The sequence below is a fragment of the Erpetoichthys calabaricus genome, chromosome 1, assembly GCF_900747795.2.
Source record: "Erpetoichthys calabaricus chromosome 1, fErpCal1.3, whole genome shotgun sequence".
NCBI lineage: Eukaryota > Metazoa > Chordata > Cladistia > Polypteriformes > Polypteridae > Erpetoichthys > Erpetoichthys calabaricus.
In genome coordinates, this window is record NC_041394.2 from 247,113,750 (window position 1) to 247,135,998 (window position 22,249).

The following is a 22,249-nucleotide window of genomic DNA, read 5'->3' on the forward strand; positions in this document are numbered from 1 at the left end:
TGTTATCTCTTTATTAAAAAAAAAATGTCTCTCATTTCCATGTTATTCAGACTTGACCGCTCCCCTCCACACTTCTCGCCCAATCATTACTCCTACTGTACATATCCTCTCTCCGTACCACCCATGACAACCTCATTGTTCACAGGTGGTTATATTGGCAAGGCAGAAAAGCAAATTATCTATTCAGGAACGTTGAATTTTAGATTGTGATAGAAAAAGAGCAGCAAAAGCTAACAATGAACATTGAAAAAAAGAAAATGAACAAAAACAAGCCATATATAATAAAAATCAAGAACAAAGAGAATCATCCAATAAACAGAAAAGAGAAAAATATCCCAAAAATTATACAAACAAATGCGAAAAGCATTGGTTATAGAATGTAAGTTAGAGGATAAATTAATTCATAATATTGTAACAGTCTGGAAAAGAAATTACCACAAAGACAATGTGTCCTAAAAAGCCATGCAAACTGGGTTGCTCAGAGTGCTGTGGAGAAGGGCAGACAGAGGAGCCACATCTGCCTCTCTTAAATAAAGTAGCCACTGGAATGCTGGGGGGCAGGAAATTATTAAGGAATTATTAATGAGTTTGAATGGTGTTTGACACACAGTTCTTTGTTGTTGGGCTTTTTTTTTGATGAGGAGTTAATGTAATTTAATTTTTTTATTTGCCTTTTATTGTTACGTTTTTATTTCTACTTTTACTATTTTACTACATTTTATTATTCATTGGTATTTAAAATCTAAGGTTGTTATTAGATCGACAGATTGAACTCGTGTGTCCCCATGAAGAAATTTAGTTTTTTATAGAAGCTCTTTAAATATAAAAAATGCAAGAATAGGTGGGTAAATAAATATACACACACATTTTATCCTGAACACAAACCAAAAAGACTATAAAGCAGGAAAATTAAAAGGAAAGATATGACTTGGCTGTCACAGTCACAGTGAGGCATTATGCAGATGTATTTCTGTTGGTATAAAGGAGCCCCATTTAGCATTTCTTGACAGTCACATTTCTGCTAAATAATTTGTTGGCTGAAAGTACTCCGTGTTAGTGTGTCGGAGAGAGGATGAGTAGCATTGTTCATAATGGCACTCAGTTTTGTTTTAATTCTCTCCTTCACCACTACCTCCAGGGGGTCCAGAGTGTATCCTGTAAATGAACTGTACCTTTTTATTAGCGTGTTGATTCTGTGGGCCTCTCTTGATGGATGTTACTGGCCCAGCACACCACAGTGTAGAAAATTGCAATTGTAGAAAATTGAGTTATTTTTAGATTTCACTTCCCATATTAAAGGAGCACAGTCTTCTAAGGAAAAAGACCCCACTCTTCCCCTTTCTAATTAATACTGTAATGTAGTATAATCCGTTCAGATGTATTGTTGTATGCAAAAGTACAGTGAAATTTGTATGTGCAATTTTCACTTCCAGTTAGAACACTCTAGACGAGAACAGGCCATTCAGCCCAACAAAGCTCGCCAGTCCTATCCACTTATTTCTTCCAAAAAAACATCAAGTCAAGTTTTGTAAGTCCCTAAAGATTTCCTGTCCACCACACTACTTGGTAGCTTATTCCAAGTGTCTATCGTTCTTTGTGAAAATCTTCCTAATGTTTCTGCAAAATTTACCCTTAACAAGTTTAACCACTGTGTCCCCGTGTTCTTGATGAACTCATTTTAAAATAACAGTCTTGATCCACTGTACTAATTCCCTTCATAATTTTAAACACTTCAATTATGTCACCTCTTAATCTTCTTTTGCTTAAACTGTATAGGCTCAGCTCTTTTCATCTTTCCTCATAATTCAACCCCTGTAGCCCTGGAATCAGCCTAGTTGCTCTTCTTCGGACATTTTCTAGTGTTGCTATGACCTAACATTCTGTTAGCCTTCTTAATGGCTTCTGATCACTGTCGGGAAGTCGATAGCTTAGAGTCCACTATGACTCCTAAATCCTTCTCATAAGGTGTACTCTCAATTTTCCGGCCACCCATTGTGTATTCAAACCTAATATTTTTACTTCCTATGTGTAGTACTAGGGTGTTGTACCGTGTTAGCCATTATGAATGTAGAGAAAAGCCAAGCAAAATGACACCTTTTATTGAGTAACTAGAAAGATTACAATATGCAAGCTTTCGAGGCAACTCAGGCCCCTTCTTCAGGCAAGATGTAATACAGAAACTGAAGTTTCCTATGTTTATATACACACTCTAGGACAAGAAACAACATTGGTAAATATTTAAATGAGAGATTTTGAATGTAAAAAATTAATAGATTCATTCAGGCTAGGGTTAATTTAGCAAGAGAGAAAAGAACAATGTATTGTCAAGATCTCTGGATAAGATAACTGTCCAACAAAGTCTTTTGAAGTTTGTAATGAGTTTTTTCAAAACAATGTGGGTCTGTAGACAGGTTGTCTGTCATTCTGAGAGATGTAAACAATCCTCATATCTGGCCATAAAACTCTTGTCTTTATTCAATCCATGTTGTAAAGTATTAAATTTTAGCATGAGTTTAACTTCCCATTCTTTTCTCTCTTGCTGTGTTTTGAAGTTGCCCATAAGCACTGTGACCTTAAAGTCCTTCTCACAGTGTCCATGGCTGTTGAAGTGCGCCGCCACAGGAACATCTGTGTTGCCATGTTTAATGTGGAACCTGTGTAAGTTCATTCTCTGGCGGAGTGTTTGTCCAGTTTCTCCCACATAGAGTGCAGTGTCAGGACATTTCATGCAGAAAATTAGGTAGACTACATTAGATGATCTGCAGGAAAATGATGCCTTGATGTGATGTTCAAGTCGGCAGTGTGGTATAACTATACGGTCTGTATCATAGATGTGGGCACATGTTTTGCATCTTTTCTGTAGGCATGGAGATGTGCCATTTTCTGTTGGTTCACTTAGGGAGCCTCGGACAATTAATTGTTGAAGGTTTGGTGGTTGTCTGTATGCCAGGAGGGGACGTTCAGGAAATACATTTTTCAGTGTTCCTATGTGTAATACTTTACATTTACTGACTTTAAATTTCATCTGCCACAAATCTGCCCAAGCCTGTATGCTATCCCAAGTCCTTCCATAATGATATAACGGATTCCAAATGATCTGCTAATCCACCTATCTTGATATCATCTGCAAACTTAACCAGTTTGTTACTTATATTCCTATCTAAATCATATATATGTTCGCTATATAAATATAGCACCACTCTTAACATTGGCCAATTCTGAAAAGGTTCCTCGCACCATCACCCTCTGCTTCCTGTGTCTGAGCCAATTCTGCACCCATCTAAAAACATCACCCTGAACTCCCACTTCTTTTAATTTGATGCCCAACCTCTCATGTGGCACCTTATCAAATGCTTGCTGAAAGTCAAGATAAATAATATCATACTAGCAGGAGTACCCGGCGTTGCCCAGGAATCTATAACTGGTGAATTTCCCAAATGAAAGAAACGGAACATAGAAATAGAACAAACAGTTTTCTGATTTACATTTTATTGTAAGTTCGTCCACTTTGAATTGTGTCTGCTGTGGCATTTGAGACGCCCTTGAAATAGACTTTTCTCTGGCATCTGAAGTGGACCGTGGAATTGTACATCTTTTTTTTTTTGGTGGCATGGGTATATTTGCGTAAAGCAGGAGAATTATAATGTGTTACATGGTATTACGTGCGGAGTACGCACCACAGTGAGATGAATTTACTTTATTTACACTATGTCGGAATGCAAACAAATCATAGACATATATAGATAGATGCCGCATTGACTGTGTTGCCCAGTCGACATGATACGTCAGCACGTCCGCCCTATTGCGAGTGGTAAAAGTGCCATTTAAACTAATACACATAGACGTGGAAACTGGGTTTTCTGATGAAAAAACAATAACGTTTAAAAAGGTATCGTTTACATACAGCAGATATTGGCGAATCATTTAAATGTAATTATTTATATCCATTTATGCACTAATAAAGGGAATTATTAAATACTACTACTACTACTACTACTTATTATTAAATAATTCCTCCCATATAAGTAACATTTCTCGGACTGCCTTCTTCCATCTCCGAAACATTTCTAGACTTCGTCCTGTTCTTACGCAACGCAGTACTGAAGTATTGATTATGCCCGAGTCACCTCACGTATAGATTACTGTAATCCATATTACTAACCGAGAATGGTAAACCAGATATGGACGCAGGTACATGCCCATGGACGCAGGAGACATAGTGCGCAGGCGCCACACAAAAACGAGGAATCAGCCCTCCGCCCCAGAGTGAAACGGGAGAGACTATGAACGACACAGCCACACAAACAAGAGGAGTCAGCGCCCCACCCCAGAGTGAAACGGGACAGACTACGGAGTCCACAAAGGTTCACAAATCAAACCCGAGAGAGTACGGAAAGCGGTAACGACACAGCCACACAAAAAAGAGGATACAGCCCCCCCGCCCCAGAGTAAAACGGGACAGACTACAGAGTCCACAAAAGTCCACAACACACAGTATAATCAAACCGAGATGGTACGGAAAGCACAGGCGCCTACAATGCGCTATACACCGCCAACAACGAAAGAGTTAAACTAACAGAAATAAGAAATAAAGCAACAAGCCCAGAGAATACGGAACCCTAAATGTCCACACCACACAGCAGAGGCAAACCTGACATAGTACGGAAGGTGCAGGCACCTACATCGCGCGTCGGAAGGCGCGGGAAAGTACAAAAGGCAAAGGCGCCTACACAGCATAGTGAAACCCGACATAGTACGGAAGGCGCAGGCATCACCGCCATATTGTGAATGGCACTACTGCGGAGTGAAGGTGCAGGCTTCACCACCATATTGTGAGTGGCACTACTGCGGAGTGAAGCACCTTACGCCAAATTCAAACACAGTACAGCTCAACGATACAAACATGAGCCCACCTGGATAAGAGCAATGAACGCAGGCGCCTACAACGCACGTCTGAAACTGCGGAAGTTCAAAATGAACGAGCTCGACTGACGGATATACAAACACAAGCCCGCCTGGATAAACTCAATGAACGCAGGCGCCTACAACGCGCATCTGAAATGCCACGGGCAAAGCGGGCACGGCTCCAAAACGAACAAGCTCGACTAATGTATTTCAGGATACCCAACGCCGGGGGGATGGCGAGCAAAGCGAGCAGGGGGCGGAGCCCCCTTGTGCTATTCTATCTGACATCCTACAAAAACTTATCCATCGCTTACAACTTCTTCAAAATTCTGCTGCAGCGTCCGCGCTTGCCACGTTTTGTTCTAACTACAGAGGCAGATCCCATTGCATTGTTCTAACTTGTATTGAGTCGAGGTACTGACGTGAACACCATACATACGAATACTATCAAATTATATATAAGGATGCTCCATTTTGATCATATCCTTTTGTTGCCTCCTCATAGAATTCCAACATGTCAGTAAAACACGACCTCCCTCTTCTGAATCCATGCTGACTGTTCAGAATAACTCCTGTCCTTGCCAGGTGTTGCTCAATCTTATCCTTAATAATTCCTTCCATTAATTTTCCTGTGATGCGTGTTAAGCTTACTGGCCTATAGTTGCTTGGATCTGCCCTGTCACCCTTTTTATATAATGGGATGATATTTGCCATTTTCCAGTCCTTTGAAATCTCTCCAGTGTGCAATGACTTCCTAGAAATATGTGTCAAGGGTTTATATATGTACTCACTAGCCTCCTTAAGAACTCGAGGATAAATATTATCTGGTCCTGGTGACTTGTTTGATTTCAGCTTATTTAATCTGAGCAGCACTTCTCCCTCTACAATTTCCAAAAATCCCTCAGTACCTCCTTAGTAGTTATGTTTATCTCTGGGAGGTTATCCACTTACTCACTTGTAAACACCTCAGAAAAATGTAAGTTTAGGGCATCTGCTATTTCATTGTCTGAATCTCTTAATTCCCCTTTACTATTTCTGATGCACTTGACCTCTTCCTTGACTGTTCTTTTACTACTAAAACACTGAAAGAATCTCTTAGGGTCTTCTTTCGCCTTATCTGCTATATTCCTCTCCAACTATGTTTTAGCTTCCCTGATATCCTTCTTAATGGTTGCCCTCATGTTCTCATACGCTCTACGATTCACTTTGCAGTCATTAGTCTTATATGCCTTTATAAAGCAGTTTTTTCCTTTGCAACTTCTTTTTAAAATCTTCATTAATCCACAGTGGAGGTTTTTAAAATTTCATATTAATTCCAAATTTAGGTATGTATTTGTCCTGTATTACATGTAAAACATTTTTAAACTTGTTCCACTGCTCCTCGACTGTCTCCACACTTAAAAGCTTATCCCAGTGAATCCTACTTAGACTTTGTCGCATCTGGTCAAAATTAGCCCTATCAAAGTTCAACTTAACAATTTTAGTCTTTGCATCTGCACTCTTATATTCACTTGACCCTAGTGGTTCAATCACTTCTACACCCTCAATTCTGTCTTGATTATTACAAAATACTACATCCAGACAGGCTTCCCCCTGTGTTGGTGCTTTAACATGCTGTGTTAAAAAACAGTCACTGATAACTTCTAAAAACTCTTGTGCTTCTCCATCTGCAAGGTTATCCCAGTTAATATTTCCATAATTAAAGTCCCCCATGACTATAATATCTCCCTGTTAACTTGCCTTTTTAATATTATTAAAAAGATGTGTGTTGAAATTACCGTCTGAATTGGGTGGTCTATAACACACTCCTAAAATAAGACCTCTTTCCCTAATATTTTCCAGGTGAAGCCACATATCCTCACTAAGATGGGGCTCATCATCCAACTGAAGAGGACTTGCATTTAAATTCTGTTTGGCATAAACAACACCCCCACCTTCCATACCTGTTCTGTCTATCCTTCCTAAAAAATGTGTACCCCTCTATGTTACACTCATCCCCATCTTTGTTATTTAGCCAGGTTTCTGTTATTGCTATAAAATCATAATTGTGCTCCACTACATACAACCCCAACTCACTTACCTTATTTTTGATACTTCTAGCATTAAGGCAAGCTATTTTTAATGTGTTACTCCTTCTACATTTTAATGTTTGCTTAGAATTTACATTATTATGCATTTTTATTTCTACACCATTGTTTGTTCCTCCATGTACAGATCTAAACCTGACTTGTCCTAAACTCCCCCCCCCCCCCCCCCCCATTCCCTAGTTTAAAAAATCCTCGACTATCCTACACTTACGCCTCCCCAATACATAGGTGCCCTTCCAGTTCAGATTTAACCCATCACAGCGGAACAGGTCCCATCTGTTCCAAAAGGAGTCCCAATGCCCGATAAACCTATACCCTTCTACCCTACATCAAGATTTGAGCCACACTTTAAGCTGTATAATCTCCTCAATCTTACCTGGACTGGCGCATGGCACAGGCAGAACTTTGGAGAAGACTACCTTGTCAGCTCTCCTCAGCTTGGCACCTAACTCTTTGAATTTGGATCGCAGAACTGACAGACTACCCTTATGTATGTCATTTGTTCCAACATAGACAATGACAACTGGATCCACCCCCGCTCTGGCCAAGAGCCTATCCACACTTCCAGGGAGGTCTTCCACCTGTGCTCCCGGAAGGCAACACACCATGCGAGACTCTCTCTCTCTGTCTCTCTGGAGCAAACCTGCGCTTCAATCCCCCTAATGATTGAGTCCCCAACTATAACTACCTCCCTCTTTTTGGGAACTGGTTTTGAGGTGGTCCGTTGGGCTCCTCATTCCTGCCTACCACCTTAGAATTATCCAAGACACCATCCAGCTCCTCAAGGACATGATAACAGTTTGACACTTCTAATTCTGGGATTGATGCCCCCAGACAGTGTGCACCCTTTACCTTACGCCTTGTGACAGTGACCCACCTATTTCTACCTGTCTGGTCTGGAATCTCCTCCCGCACCACATTAGGGGTGCACACTTCCTCTGTAAAGGACACCTGGGCCAAGTCTGCCAATTCTCTATTACAAAGCAGGTCAGCCAACTCCTCCTCCAGTTCAGCGACCCTGAGCTCGTGGTGCTGGATCAGCTGGCATCTCTTGCAAATGTAGCCCTCATAGACAACTGGGTCTTCCAAACCACCAATGTGAAGTCCAACATCCAACAGGACTTGCATTGCACTGGCCTCATTATTAAAATTTGATGTGGGATTAGTAAAACTGCCTTAACTTTTTTTTTTTTTCTTAAAATTAAATAATTTAACTTAAATGGTAACACTAAGATCTGCTATAGCTATTTTATACTTTTTCCCCTTAAGCTCCTGTACTGTTCTCCTTCTCAGCTACCAGCTATTTGTCTTTCTATGAGATTAACTTTACTTTTCTCTGTCTCTTCTCCTAACTTTGCACTCCTTTTACTTAGAAGCTCTCCACTCGCACTGTTTGTATTCCCCCGTATTAATGAACCCTTAAGCTGTCGCCCGTTTAACTGTTCTACCTCTGGACCAATAAGTACTGTTCAATCTAAAATAAACAAATAAATAAAACTTTACTACCTTATCTGCTCCTACAGCCCCTTGTGCCTAATCAGCGTCTTAACGATGGCTGCTTACCTGCTCACCATTGAGCCTTCCCCTGTATTGCTTTGAAGTCAGCCTCGGCCTTTTTCTTTTTTTTTTTTTTTTTTTTTTTTTTTTTTTCCTTTAAACTAAGGAATCACTGTTACAACATGCGGTCATTTGCTTACAAATGCCGATATCAGTTACTGCTGCTTTCTACCCTGCCTCCTCGATGCTAATTCAAATACAGATAACAAGTATTGGTATGCATCTGGTATGCTTCAATTTGTAACCTATTGTGAAGAAATAACTATGACTTGAAAAATTCAAAATTTATCCTTTTAAGTGTTATTAAGAATATTTTCTAATGTAATGAAATCAGTGGTGCAGCCTCTTTGGTGTGTCTTTGTTACCTTGCATGTTTTTTTTTTCTCTTCTCCATCTAGGAACTTTAGTTTTTCTCCAACAGAGTTGATAACACATGCAAATAAGAATTTCACTGTACACATGACAATAAACTTGAACTTGGTTAATTGTCAAGTTAAAATTTGCCCAGTATGTATAGTATGTGTTACAGCTCAATATGACATGGACTGGCAGCCACAAGTCTATCCTACAAGCTTGGTGCCTGCCTTGCATCCAATACTTCTGAAATTAACTAATGTATCCTGCAACCCTAAAATTGGATTTAGCTGTTCTAGGAAATTGATGAGTAGAAGCATAGATGGCTATATTTATAATTGGACCCTGGTTTAATTTCTGGCATGAGCTCTCTGTTTCGAGTTTGCAACAATGTTCTGTGTGGTAGGCGTAGATGTGTGTGTTCTGTGACAAACAGGTATTCAATATTTCTTGAAAGTATACTCCACTCAAAAAAAAAAATTTTTTTATATGCTTCTTGCCTCATGTACTTTATAGTGGTGCCTGAGAAAATTTTTAGTCTCGTTTTGATACAGAAAACAGAAAAAAAATTTTGACATGATAGAAGTCAATAGTAATGTCATTGCTGCACAATGGGAAATGATTAGAAAAACATCCATGGAAAAAAGAAAACAAAAAAATCTTACTTTACTTGCGTTGCATAATCCAGATGTCCATTATCAAATTACTACTCAAAATATAATGTATGCTTTTTTGCTACATTTTTTTTAAGCAGCTAGAGTAAACTGCGCTAATGAAAAAGAGGTTTTATTTTTAGTGGAATTTGCTAGTGAGAGCAACTGTTAATTTTTACAAAGTCGGTGCCATCTTATAGGCTATTTCCTACAGCAATATGGCATCCAAGTGTATTAGCTTAATTACTTCATTTTTAAGAACTAGGGGGCTTTGCCCCCTGCTCGCTTCGTTCACCAACCCCCGTGTTTTGTTTTCCGGATACACACTTTTAAGATTTTTTTTCTTTGAATTCTTGCTATTTCATTAGTTTCACTTTTATTTCAGAACTTATGTAAAAACAATATTTGGAATCTTTCGAGTCCCAATATGCTGAATCTTTTAAATGAGGTCAGTGAGACATGTGTTTAATGACTTTATACCATAATTCAGGATAGGTTTCTCTGTTTGGAATTTCAGCACAGACAAAGCGATCTACATCATCAGCAGTTAATAAATTTTTTTGCAAAGTAACCAATAAATGCATGTGAGGTAAAACACATTTTTGAAATTCTCTGACTTAAACTTCAAAGCCTTACAATATTTACATACTTCTGACATATCACCTTTGTCCATATATTCGATCTCTATTCGCCTTTTAGTTGTTTCTCCGAGTAATGGGGTTTTTTTTTTTGTGCTAATGCGATGTTTGCTTTCTTTTTTTGACACTGTCATTTTTTCCTGATTTCATATTCTGTATCTTGCTCTGCATGTGTTTCGCACCTACGTTTTTGAGTCTTTTGAATTCCAGTTTTCATTATCTCTAACCTGCTATGCATGTGTTTGGCCCCTTTGTTTTGTAACCTCTTTATGATGTTTTACTTTGTTTTCTACTCCTTTATTTCTCACCTCACTTTGTACTGCTTTTTTTTTTTTTTTTTTTATAATGACATCTGGTTCGTGGTGATTATTTTCCCTTTTTCGAGTAATAATTTCCGTTTGTTTGCGCTACTGCAATCTTTACATTTTTTATATACTTTCTAATTTTCCTACTTTCATATTCTTTAACTTTCTCCACATTTGTATCGCGCAAAGGTGTTTTTTTTTTGTTTTTTTTGTTTGTTTTTTTTTGAGCCTTTCGAATTACACTGCTTTCATAATCTGCTCTGCATGTGTATAGCGCCAACGTTTGTAAACGTGTTTATGAAGTTCAACTTTGTCTTTTACTCTTTTAATTCTGAGCCCAATTGGACGTGCTTTGTTTCAGTTCCACTTGTTACGGGCTGATAATTACTTTCCTTATTTTCTGAATGTGCACCTAGATTATTACACTTTTTAGTCTCTTTTCTCCGTGCTGCTTTCGTCTTCGCTTAGTCGTCGACGTTTCATTTATAACATATTGTCCTTGTACGCTTTATATGCGCTGAGACCCTGGATCTGTGTGTGCTCAAATCCTTCACATGACTGAATGTTTTGCTAGCCCGTTGTCTTATTTGATATTGATCGTAAGTAGGGCGTGTCTTGCAAGAATCTCATGTTCTACCTCATCGCGAGATGGTCCTGGATCAATCTCTTGGCACAATGTCTCATGTTTAAGGTCCTCACGGGTCTTTTAACTGTCTTCCGTGATCTTAATGTGAAGATCATGTCTCGACGCCCTACTGTTTCTCTCCTGGATTTTTTTTTTTATAATAGAGAGAAATGGATGATAAATTAGACTGGACTGCCAATACTGATGCGCTGTGCAAGAAAGGACAGAGCCGACTATACTTCCTTAGAAGGCTGGTGTCCTTCAACATCTGCAATAAGATACTGCAGATGTTCTATCAGACAGTTGTGGCAAGCACCCTCTTCTACACGGTGGTGTGCTGGGGAGGCAGCATTAAGAGGAAAGACGCCTCACACCTGGACAAACTGGTGAGGAAGGCAGGCTCTATTGTTGGCATGGAGCTGGACAGTTTAACATCTGTGGCAGAGCGAAGGGCGCTCAGCAGGCTCCTATCAATTATGGAGAATCCACTGCATCCACTAAACAGTGTCATCTCCAGACAGAAGAGCAGCTTCAGCGACAGACTGCTGTCACTGTCCTGCTCCACTGACAGATTGAGGAGATCGTTCCTCCCCCAAACTATGCGACTCTTCAATTCCACCCGGGGGGTAAACGTTAACATTTAACATTATACAAAGTTATTGTCTGTTTTTCACCTGCATTATTATCATTCTTTAATTTAATATTATTTATTGTATCAGTATGCTGCTGCTGGAGAATGTGAATTTCCCATTGGGATTAATAAAGTATCTATCTATCCATCTATCCAACCATCCAGTTGTCCTAGCCCTAAGCCTGTTATGGTATATCTGAAAAATGTACTCGCCTTATATTATGCTTTTCTTTGTTACTTTTAGACGGATTCTCCATTCTAAAGGAGAGCTTAGTGAAGATCGTCATAAACAATATGAGGAATTTGCTACATCATATCAGAAACTCCTTACTAATACCCAGTCTCTCGCAGACCTTCTGGATGAAAACATGCCTGAACTTCCTCAGGACAAAACAGTGCAAGAAGGTATTTTGTCTTTTAAAAAAAAAAAAAATACTTATGTGAAGTGCTACTTACTGTTTAGTACTTGAGTTAGTGTTTTGTGTTTTTAGTTTTATTTTATCTATATAACCATCATTTAGTAAGGTATTTTAAACTTATTTTTCTGTTTATTTCATGAATGGTAATGCTTTTAATTATTTTCTGTTATGCCTGCATGTAATTTGTAGAATCTAGGCATACTGTATGTCCTTGTGCCTATTTAGCTCAGCTCATATGTATACAGAGTTGTGTGCTAAAGCATATTGTTTTCTGTGTTCCACAGGTTTTGTTCTATACATTTTTTTTCCATTAATTTTAAATCTTTGAGTTTGTAGTCTAACTAATGACACTGTTTTCCTCTCCACATTAAGGCTAATGTACACATTAACTAGACAGAACTATTTGGTGCAGTCACTGAATAAATTCCCATGGAGAAAAGTTTTAGCCCCAAAGCATAGTTAGGCTGACTAAACACACCATGGAAAGCAAGTTTGGGTATGACGTGCTCCAAAAATGGCTCTTTGGGGCACCTACCTTTTTAATTGTAGGCATGGTCTCTAAATTAAGTTCCCCATAGTGATACGTTTTGGAATGAAACATAGCTTATGGTCTTCCCTGGTAGAAATGGGAAATCTGTGCAAAATTGGGCAGAGATAAGTTCAACAGTGTGGATCTACAATACTGGACATTCAATCATCCACCTTTGTACAGTATTGGAAGCATTCCATTGCTTTGTCAATCACCTATTGTTAACCATGTGTTGTTGAAATATGAAACTATTGTACATAAAAAAGTTGATAACTTCATAAAGTGTTCCAGCTATGCTCCAGAGGGGGGTGTGTGTGTTTTATTTTTTTGTGAATTACAGATACAGTACATGTACAAAATTAATTTATACAAGCATCTACATTTGACATTTTCCATCCTTGCATATAATATAGTGTGTATATGTGTTTTTTGTTTTATTTATTTTATTAATGTATGCTCTTTTTTTCGAATTTCCAATTGCTTGTTTCATAGAACATGGCCCTGGAATTGACATTTTCACTCCAGGGAAACCTGGCGAGTATGATTTAGAAGGAGGTATCTGGGAAGATGAGGATGCCAGAAATTTCTATGAAAATTTGATTGATCTGAAAGCCTTCGTTCCTGCTATTCTTTTCAAAGATAATGAAAGGAGTTCTCAAACCAAAGAATTTGTCAAAGACGATGCAAAAGGTACTTTGATTATTTCATGTTTTGTTTGTTATGGGGTATTAATTCTTAAAAGCAAACTTTTATTTTTTTTAAACTTTGGTTGCATGATTTGTAACAACACATATACATTTTTGTTTAAATTTACTTTGAAATGCATTTTCATCTTTTTTTGCAGTTTTGACTATTAGCATTGATAATGAACATTTTAAAACAGAAGAATAGTTTTGCTCCAGTATCTTAATTTTGCTGCATTCAAGCTAGAATAGTTTTAATAATTGTTTGGGCTATAATAGTTAAATTATTTGTTTATAAAATTTATGTAATGTAATTTTTTTTTTTTAAGTTCTAGTTGGTGTTCGCCAATTCTAGCGTTAACTAATAGGCTATTAATGTTATGTGCAGAGAGAAAAGCTCAATTATTCAAAAATTCCATTTCTAATATCTTGTCTGGTGTCAAGCAGATATACATAGTCATTCATTTTTTGAAATTGATGGACCAAATTTTTTTATGTGGTGGCAACCTATTTTTTTTCAAATTCAAATAAATATGTTCTTAGTAGCCTCATTGTTATGTATATACTGTATGGCTTTACTTACATATAATTTTTTATTCATTGGAAGTATTATAAAGAATGTAGTGCTAGTCATATATCTGTACTAATCACAGAAAGAAGATTTAGGTTGGTTTGAGTTTAGCATAGTAATGAGTACCAAGCAACTCAGGGATATTCACATATGACGGTATCTTGTGTGTATTTATTTATTTATTTATTTATGCCAACACCAAAAAATGTTCACCGTACAGCTGTGCTCTGGTTAGAAAAGGAATGTTGATAGTAGGGCATATCTGGTGTTAATTCAAATTTATGAAGTATTACAATATTCATTCAAATTAGAAAAGGTAGAAAAGTCAATTGACTCCTCAGTGTTTAAAAGCAAAAAAAGTTAATATAACCAAATTCATGTCTTTCTTGGTCTGTCTGCCACTCTCTCCTAAGTTTCTAAGGTAAAGTTCATTGCAAAAAACGTTAATGCAGAAAGCAATTAATTATTTGTTTGTTTTATTTAAGTAATTATTGTTTTATATTGTATATAGTACCTTTTAATAATTTGCTTCAAAATTATTACTGGTTAATCTAACTCTCCTGTTACTTGCTTAATGTGTGTAAATAGCTTTATCTGAAAAAAGTTGGTTTATACAATGAAAGGATGTGAAAATAAACCTTCTAAACCTTTGGTGTTAGATTCAAAGGAAGTAAAAGATATGAAGTGTACAGAAGAGCTGGAAATGGAGTTAGAAAATCTTGATATTAATGATGATACCATGGAACTGGAAGGTGGAGAAGAGGGAGAGAGTGATGACCTGGCAAAAAAAATTGCTTGATGAACAAGGTAGTGTTTTCATTTGAAGACTGCTCAGTAGAATAAAATTTAAATGTTAATAACTTTAAACACTTTTTTGTTTGTTAATAAAATTTGCTTTAATTAATGTTTCAGAATTTTTTTCTGGTTTGATGATACTCTTTTTTTATATATGCATATATCTATTGTTATGTCATTTGTACCAGAGCAAGAAGATGAAGAGGCCAGCACAGGTTCCCATCTGAAGTTGATAGTTGATGCATTTCTTCAACAGCTGCCAAACTGTGTTAACAGAGACTTAATAGATAAGGTAAATTTTAGACTGTGAACTTTTCAAATACATTTTGTTTGGTGAATCATGGCAATCTGTGTGTGTGTGTATGTATGTATGTATGTATGTATGTGTGTGTGTGTGTGTGTGTGTGTGTGTGTGTATATATATATATATATATATATATGTGTATATAATATACATACACATACACAATATAAACATAAGTCTATTTAGACAAGCAATTTCAGTGAGATATATATATATATATATATATATATATATATATATATATATATATATATATATATATATATATATATATATATATATATATATGACTGAAATTGCTTGTCTAAATAGACTTAGGTATCTTGGAATGGAATAAGCGTATTTCAAAAAACTGTATGTTAAGTAGTCATAGTTATGTTTGCTCCACAGGCTGCAATGGATTTCTGCATGAATATGAATACTAAATCTAACAGAAGAAAGCTTGTACGAGCACTCTTTACTGTTCCGAGGCAACGGTAATATTTTACTTTTCATTATCCTCTTTAATAAAATACCTGTGTGCGTCCAGGTGTCTGTGTGTGTGTGTGTCTTCTGGTGAAGTGCGCATGCGCGGGGCACAGTGCGATGCGCGATATTACTGTCAGAGAAAGTTAGAGGCGTTTTACGGAAATACAAAACAGTATTACTGCGAGAGGAAATTAAAGGTACACAATACAGTGACTGATATTACAGCCACATACAAGCCAGTATTACTGTCAGTGGAGATTAAAGGCATATTACCGACGCGCACGCCTGTATTACCGCCAGAGAAAATTAAAGGTATATTACGGACATACAAGACAGTAATACTGTCACAGAAAATTAAAGACACACAATACACGACGGCAGCCCACGAAGAACGGTCAGCTCAGCAAGTAAACATCAACAAAAGAAAGGCTGAAAAAGAAAAATACGACCAACAAAAAGAATGAGGTCAAAGTCCCTTGCCATTTAATATAGACTGTTCCTACTAATGTTTATGCACTACTGTTCTAGCGCCCATTACTGTAACGGGCTAAATGACTAGTTTAATGATAATTGCATATTATCTCCTCTGTTTTTATTTTAAAAAAAAAATTATTATACATCACATTGCAGTCAAAAAACAAATCCTAAGTTAGTTCTTTTTATAGTTTATTCTGAATATTGTTGTTAAGGAAGTTTTTTTTTTTTTTTTTAAATTTTGCTCAGGTAAATATAAAGGTAGGACTACACTAATTTCTAGCAAGTCTGTTCTAATGTGCTTTTTGAAAATAAAGTATGTGTAGAATTTTATATGGATAAAATAACTTCATTATATAGTGACATAAGTATTTATTGACTATTAATAGTTGCTAGGGTTGAGTACATTAAGGTGATACTTAGGTGTTACTCTTCCTTAAGCAGTTTCATAATGTGTGGTTTTGCAAAGTAAAAGTAGAAACACATTTTTACTAGATTAAATATCTTGCATTCAAAAAGGTGCTTGATAAACAGTTAAAGCCTACTGCTACTACATTAAATATTGACATGTCAGTTATTTAATAATTAGTAATTAGTCATTTTAAAATGTTATTGTATTCCTTTTTCGTCTAGTAATTTAGCACTAGCACTGAAACCACAGAAAGCAGTTTCTGTACCACATTCTAAGAATTTAATGGTTTAACACTGAAGATCATACCATAACCACTGCTTCTCTGTTGATATGTCACAAATAAAATTTTGTTTAAATTGTTCATTGTTTGTTGTATCTTCCAGCGTCTTTTTTTTTAATCATCACATTGTTAATTTCTGCTGATGTTAATGACTGAATGTGTATTTATTGCCATTTATTTTAATTTGTTGACCTATGCTGTACATTTTAAGAATTTAGGTTAAAGCAAATAGGCAAAACGTGCTGCTTAGTTAAAACAAATACTTAAGCACTAAATAAGTTATAGCCACAAATAACTTAGTTATTTACTCTATATGCAATTCTGATTCTTTTAAAATTTTTTGATATTTTTCAGGTTGGATTTACTCCCATTTTATGCTCGACTTGTTGCCACTTTACATCCCTGCATGTCTGATGTAGCAGAAGATCTCTGTTCTATGTTGAAAGGAGACTTCAGGTTTCATGTGTGTAATTTTAATGAATTTCCTTATAAATGTCCGTGTAAAATGTAGGTGCCAAAAGTAACATTTATGTATTTGAGAGAATTGGATGAAGCAATAATCTAAAGAGCTTCTGTAGGCTTCGTGATAATTTTGAGTTTAAATTCCATAATTATGGGACCTTGAAACACAAATTGAGTTAAGTGCTGAATGCGATGATATCCTTGACATTTGTGGTTCCATTCTAAGGGAGGTTGTCCCAGAATTGTTTGGTTATGAATGGTCATGTGGGAATTGTCCAATTGTTAAATACATAAATTCCTTATAATGTGTAACCATACACATGTACTGTGTGTGTGTGTGTGTGTGTGTGTGTGTGTATGTGTGTGTATATATATATATATATATATATATATATAAGTACATTAATACATGTATAGCCTCTCGGCAACTTAGCTCTAACTTAGCAAGGAGTCAGTTTTACACTAGTTAAAACAGTGTATACCTTTTACACTGATCACCAGCGCCACTCAGTCAAAGTTTAGTCACTGCATGGTAAGAGTGACCTGATTTAAGACACTGCAAAGGTAAATGGTTTAAAATGTGTCTTTTGCATGTCATCACAGTGCTTCTTGAATAGGGTTGTGTTTTTGTCATTTGATAGAGGTTTTCTTCTCTGTTATACAAGTTGGTTATACAGTTGTCCAGCAGTGTCTAGAGGAAAATATGAATAAGTCAAAAAAAAAAGCCCATATGGATGAAATGCAGTGATCCCCTTTTATATCGCGGTTCAGCTATCGTGCCCCCGCCACATTGCGGATTTATTATTATTATTATTACTAGGGGGCTCCGCCCCCTGCTTGCTTCGCTCGCCCACCCCTGGGTTAGGTTTACCGGATAAACAATTTAAAGAGATTATTTTCATGGGAATTGTTACATATGCATTATTTTCGTTTTTACTTTAAAACTTTTATAAAAACAATATTTGTCCTTTATTTCCTGCCCCAGGTGTGGTTAAATCTGTTTTTTGGAAGACTTAATAACGCTGCTCGCGTTGTGAAGGGAGGGTCCTAAACGCAAGCTAAAGAGATGCGATCGGTTCAGCTGCTGTCTTGCTGCTGCTCCTGCTGGCCAGCTGTGTGTTCTGCTTGTCGCTCTTTGCATCAATCATTTAAAAGCCTGTACAGCAGCTGTCCTTTTGCCACTTCGCGTCTCTGACACTAGCGTTCTGAAGGTGGGGGGGGGGGGGATGAACGCATGCGAAGGAAAAGTGCTCGGATCATCTACTGGCGAGCTGCATGTTCTGCTTGTCGTTGTTTTAAGAGCTGGGAGCACATAAAGTGTGTCTGCCAAAAGCATTCCAACAACTGCTAGGTTAGATGTCTGTGAACTTGTTTTAAATTGTTTGTAAGTAGGGCGTGACGTTCAAAAGTCACCATCTCACGGGTTTTGCTTCCTAAGGTTGTAATGTCTACTATTGTGTGTCGTCAAAGTGTCTTTCCGAGGTGATCTGGTCTCGATTGCTTCGCTCAACCCCCCCAGAGGCACACTACGCTCCTGCCACTTCGCGTCTCTTCCGCTCGCGTTGTGAAGTGGGGAGCTGAACACACGCTAAGGAGAAACGGACGGATCAGCTACTGGCTTTGTGCTGCTTCTGCCAAGATGCCTGTTCGGCTTGTCACTCTGCGCATCAATCATAATAAGTTTACATGTGTTTAAAGCGTGTGGGAGGGCTATTTTAAGGCGTAAACTATAAAAAAAAAAAAAAAAAAATTATTTATATGGTCTTTCTATATCGCGGATTTTCACCTATCGCTGATGGGTCTGGAACGTAACGTCTGCGATAGGAGGGGGATCACTGTATTATCATTGTAGTTTTCTGCTTTATGAGGCAAGATCAGTACAACAAATGAAAGTGCTACAAGCTTCAAAATATAGTATGTTGTTTGTTGTGGTGGATATTGTTTGTATAGGTAGTTGACTGTATGAAGGAAATTTTTCTATGTGTTTTTAATGTTTTATTTACTTATGTATTTGTTTATTTATTTATATATACACAAACACATACGCACACACACAGGTCAGCCTCAACATTAAAACCACTGACGAGTGAAGTCAATAACATTGATTATCTCGTTTCAATGGCAATTTTTTACTCATCAGTCCAAAGCACTTTGTTCCAAAATCAATCTTGCTTGTCTAAATGAGCATTTGCATACAAGTGACTCTGTAACATGAGTGCAGAAAGGGCTTCTTTCTCATCACCCTGCCATACAGATGTTCTTTGTGCAAATTGCACTGAATTGTAGAACGATGTACAGATACACCATATGCAACAAGATGTTCCTGCAAGTCTTTGGTTACAGACAACGCACAGATCGCCTCCATTCTCACAATCCTGTGCATATGCCACTCCTGTATTTTTCTTGGTTTAACAGCAACTGTGCCTGTGGCCTTGCATTTCCTGATTACATTCCTTACAGTTGAAATTGACAGTTTAAACCTCTGAGATAGCTTTTTGTAGCCTTGCCCTAAACCATCCATCCATTTTCCAACCCGCTGAATCCGAATACAGGGTCACGGGGGTCTGCTAGAGCCAATCCCAGCCAACACAGGGCACAAGGCAGGAACCAGTCCCAGGCAGGGTGCCAACCTACCGCAGGACACACACAAACACACCCACACACCAAGCACACACTAGGGCCAATTTAGAATCACCAATCCACCTAACCTGCATGTCTTTGGACTATGGGAGGAAACCGGAGCGCCCAGAGGAAACCCACGCAGACACGGGGAGAACATGCCAACTCCACGCAGGGAGGACCCAGGAAGTGAACCCAGGTCCCCAGGTCTCCCAACTGCGAGGCAGCAGCGCTACCCACTGCGCCACCGTGCTGCTGCCCTAAACCAGTGGTTCTTAAACCAGTGGTTCTCAAACTGTGGGGCGGGCCCCCCTAGGGGGGCGCGAAGATGTGAAAAAAAGAAAACAAGAATCGAAAATATGAAAAATACATCTATTGAAACCAAAACAAATTAACTTAAACTACATTCTGATACTAGAAAAATAGAGTTAGATAAATGTCGATAAAAGTTAAGTAGGTATAATAAAATATGCATCTATGATATATCGTTAATTAAAAAAGAACAAATTGGTATTAGTGGGCTCCTTTCAAAAAAATGTTAGGGGGTGGCGCGATTTAAAACTGTTATGAAAACTCAGGTCGCAAATACATAAAGGTTGAGAAATGCTGCCCTAAACCATGATACTGAACAATCTTTGTTTTCAGATCTTTAGAGAGTTGCTTTGAGGATCCCATGCTGTCACTCTTCAGAGGAGAGTCAAAGGGAAGCACAACTTGCAATTGACCACCTTAAATACCTTTTCTTATGATTGGACACACCTGTCTATGAAGTTCAAGGCTTAACGAGCTATCCAACCAATTTGGTGTTGCAAGTAATCAGTTTTGAGCAGTTACATGCATTCAAATCACCAAAATTACAAGGGTTTGCACAGTCAGTTTTTCACATTTGATTTAATTTCATACAACTAAATACTGCTTCACTAAAAATCTTTGTTCAGAAAACACCCCAGTACTCAGATGTTTCTAGGAAATGAAAGATATACCACTGTTATCTTTTTTTGTTGAAAGTAAATTATTATGCAGGTTGAGAGGGGTTCCCAAATTTTTTCATATGACTGTAGCTACAAATATTTATCATCCCTGCCCTCTACTGTTCCTTGCAGTGTTAAAAATTGCGTATGTTATGTGGTCAGATTACTTTTTAAAGTAGCGAATAACTAAAGTAATTGCAAGGATGACTTTAAAGAAAAACCAAACGGATATGTGTTACTGCGTTACTACAGAAGCTTATTCCCTCCACTCAATAATAACAACAATAATAATGATGATGATGATTATTACTTTATAAACTTTTTTTATTTTTTAACTAAAAATGTTTCATGCTGTTACATCATGCACTTGGTGACCGCTAGTAAGGGCAAGGTTAAGCATGTGCACGGTGTGCAATAAATTGTAAAGAACTGAACAAAGGTTGTAGATATGCATTTAATCCTGCATGTGCTGAGGGTAAATCTAGTCCGCCTCGTTTAGGATCGCAAGGAGCCAATGATCATTGCAGCAGCAATGGGTGAAAGTCAGCACAGCCAATCAGAAAAGAGTGTGCTGTGTGCAATCCAGTAACAGAAACATATTAATAAAGTATCAATTTAGTTTTAATCCAGTTATTTGCTATAGATGGATGGAGACAGTGCGATTAGGTGATTGAGAGGTTCAGGAAAGTTGGTGGCTGTTATTTACTTCACAACATATGAAGGACTAATCATATTTTTTAATTACAAAGTAGTTGACCATTACATTTAAATTTAAAATAAGTTTTCTTGGAGCTTCATTTATGTTCTACTTTACCCAATGTTAGAACAAAGGCTTAAAATGAGGAGAGCTGAAAGCTGCATGATAAAATTAACAGTATTGAATCCTGTTTCATGTTATCATCTTGATCTGGAATGGAGTAGTATTGAATGTTTTAAGATTCTTTTTTCTTTTTGTTCAAGTAAATAGATTTATTTTGATTTTATGTATGGGTTTCATATCTCTACTAGAAGGAAATGAAATGCAAAAGAAACATACTGTTTTATAATTTTATAAAATGTAGCTGTATAGCAGACTTAGTTACTTTTTTGTAAGTAATGAGTAATGTAACTAAGTTAACTTCAAAAGTAACCTTCCCCAACACTGGCTACATTTTTTCTGTGTCTGAATATGTTGCTAATAAAAACCAAAACTGGTGTGCTTAAGCAACTGGCTAAATAAACAGAAAAAACAATAATGTCTTATTTTTCATGTTTATACCATTTTAAAAACTGAATTGTTGATGGATCCAATCAAAGTGCTAGACTAATGTGCATTGTGATGTGGCTCAAAATAAAATGAAAATTGAGTTTTTGACTGGTTAGTGTTTCACTGTTTATTGAACAGTTTTGTGTAACAGAAACAATTGAATAAACTAACTGGAATAATTTAATACGCATAGGCAAAGGACTATTACAACTGTTTTGTGCTAGAAATTAATCACCGATTTTATTTCTGCTTTAAAGAAAA

General features: G+C 37.2%; 1 protein-coding gene across 1 annotated transcript in view; it reads left to right on the plus strand.

The window, feature by feature from the left end:
- LOC114660836 (regulator of nonsense transcripts 2) overlaps window positions 1-22,249 on the plus strand; it is a 102,158-nt gene that overhangs the window by 25,896 nt on the left and 54,013 nt on the right. Inside the window, 7 exon segments of the mRNA XM_028813786.2 lie at window positions 12,000-12,160; window positions 13,196-13,393; window positions 14,617-14,741; window positions 14,743-14,764; window positions 14,941-15,044; window positions 15,447-15,532; window positions 17,045-17,153. Of these exon segments, the coding sequence (XP_028669619.1) occupies window positions 12,000-12,160; window positions 13,196-13,393; window positions 14,617-14,741; window positions 14,743-14,764; window positions 14,941-15,044; window positions 15,447-15,532; window positions 17,045-17,153 (805 nt within the window).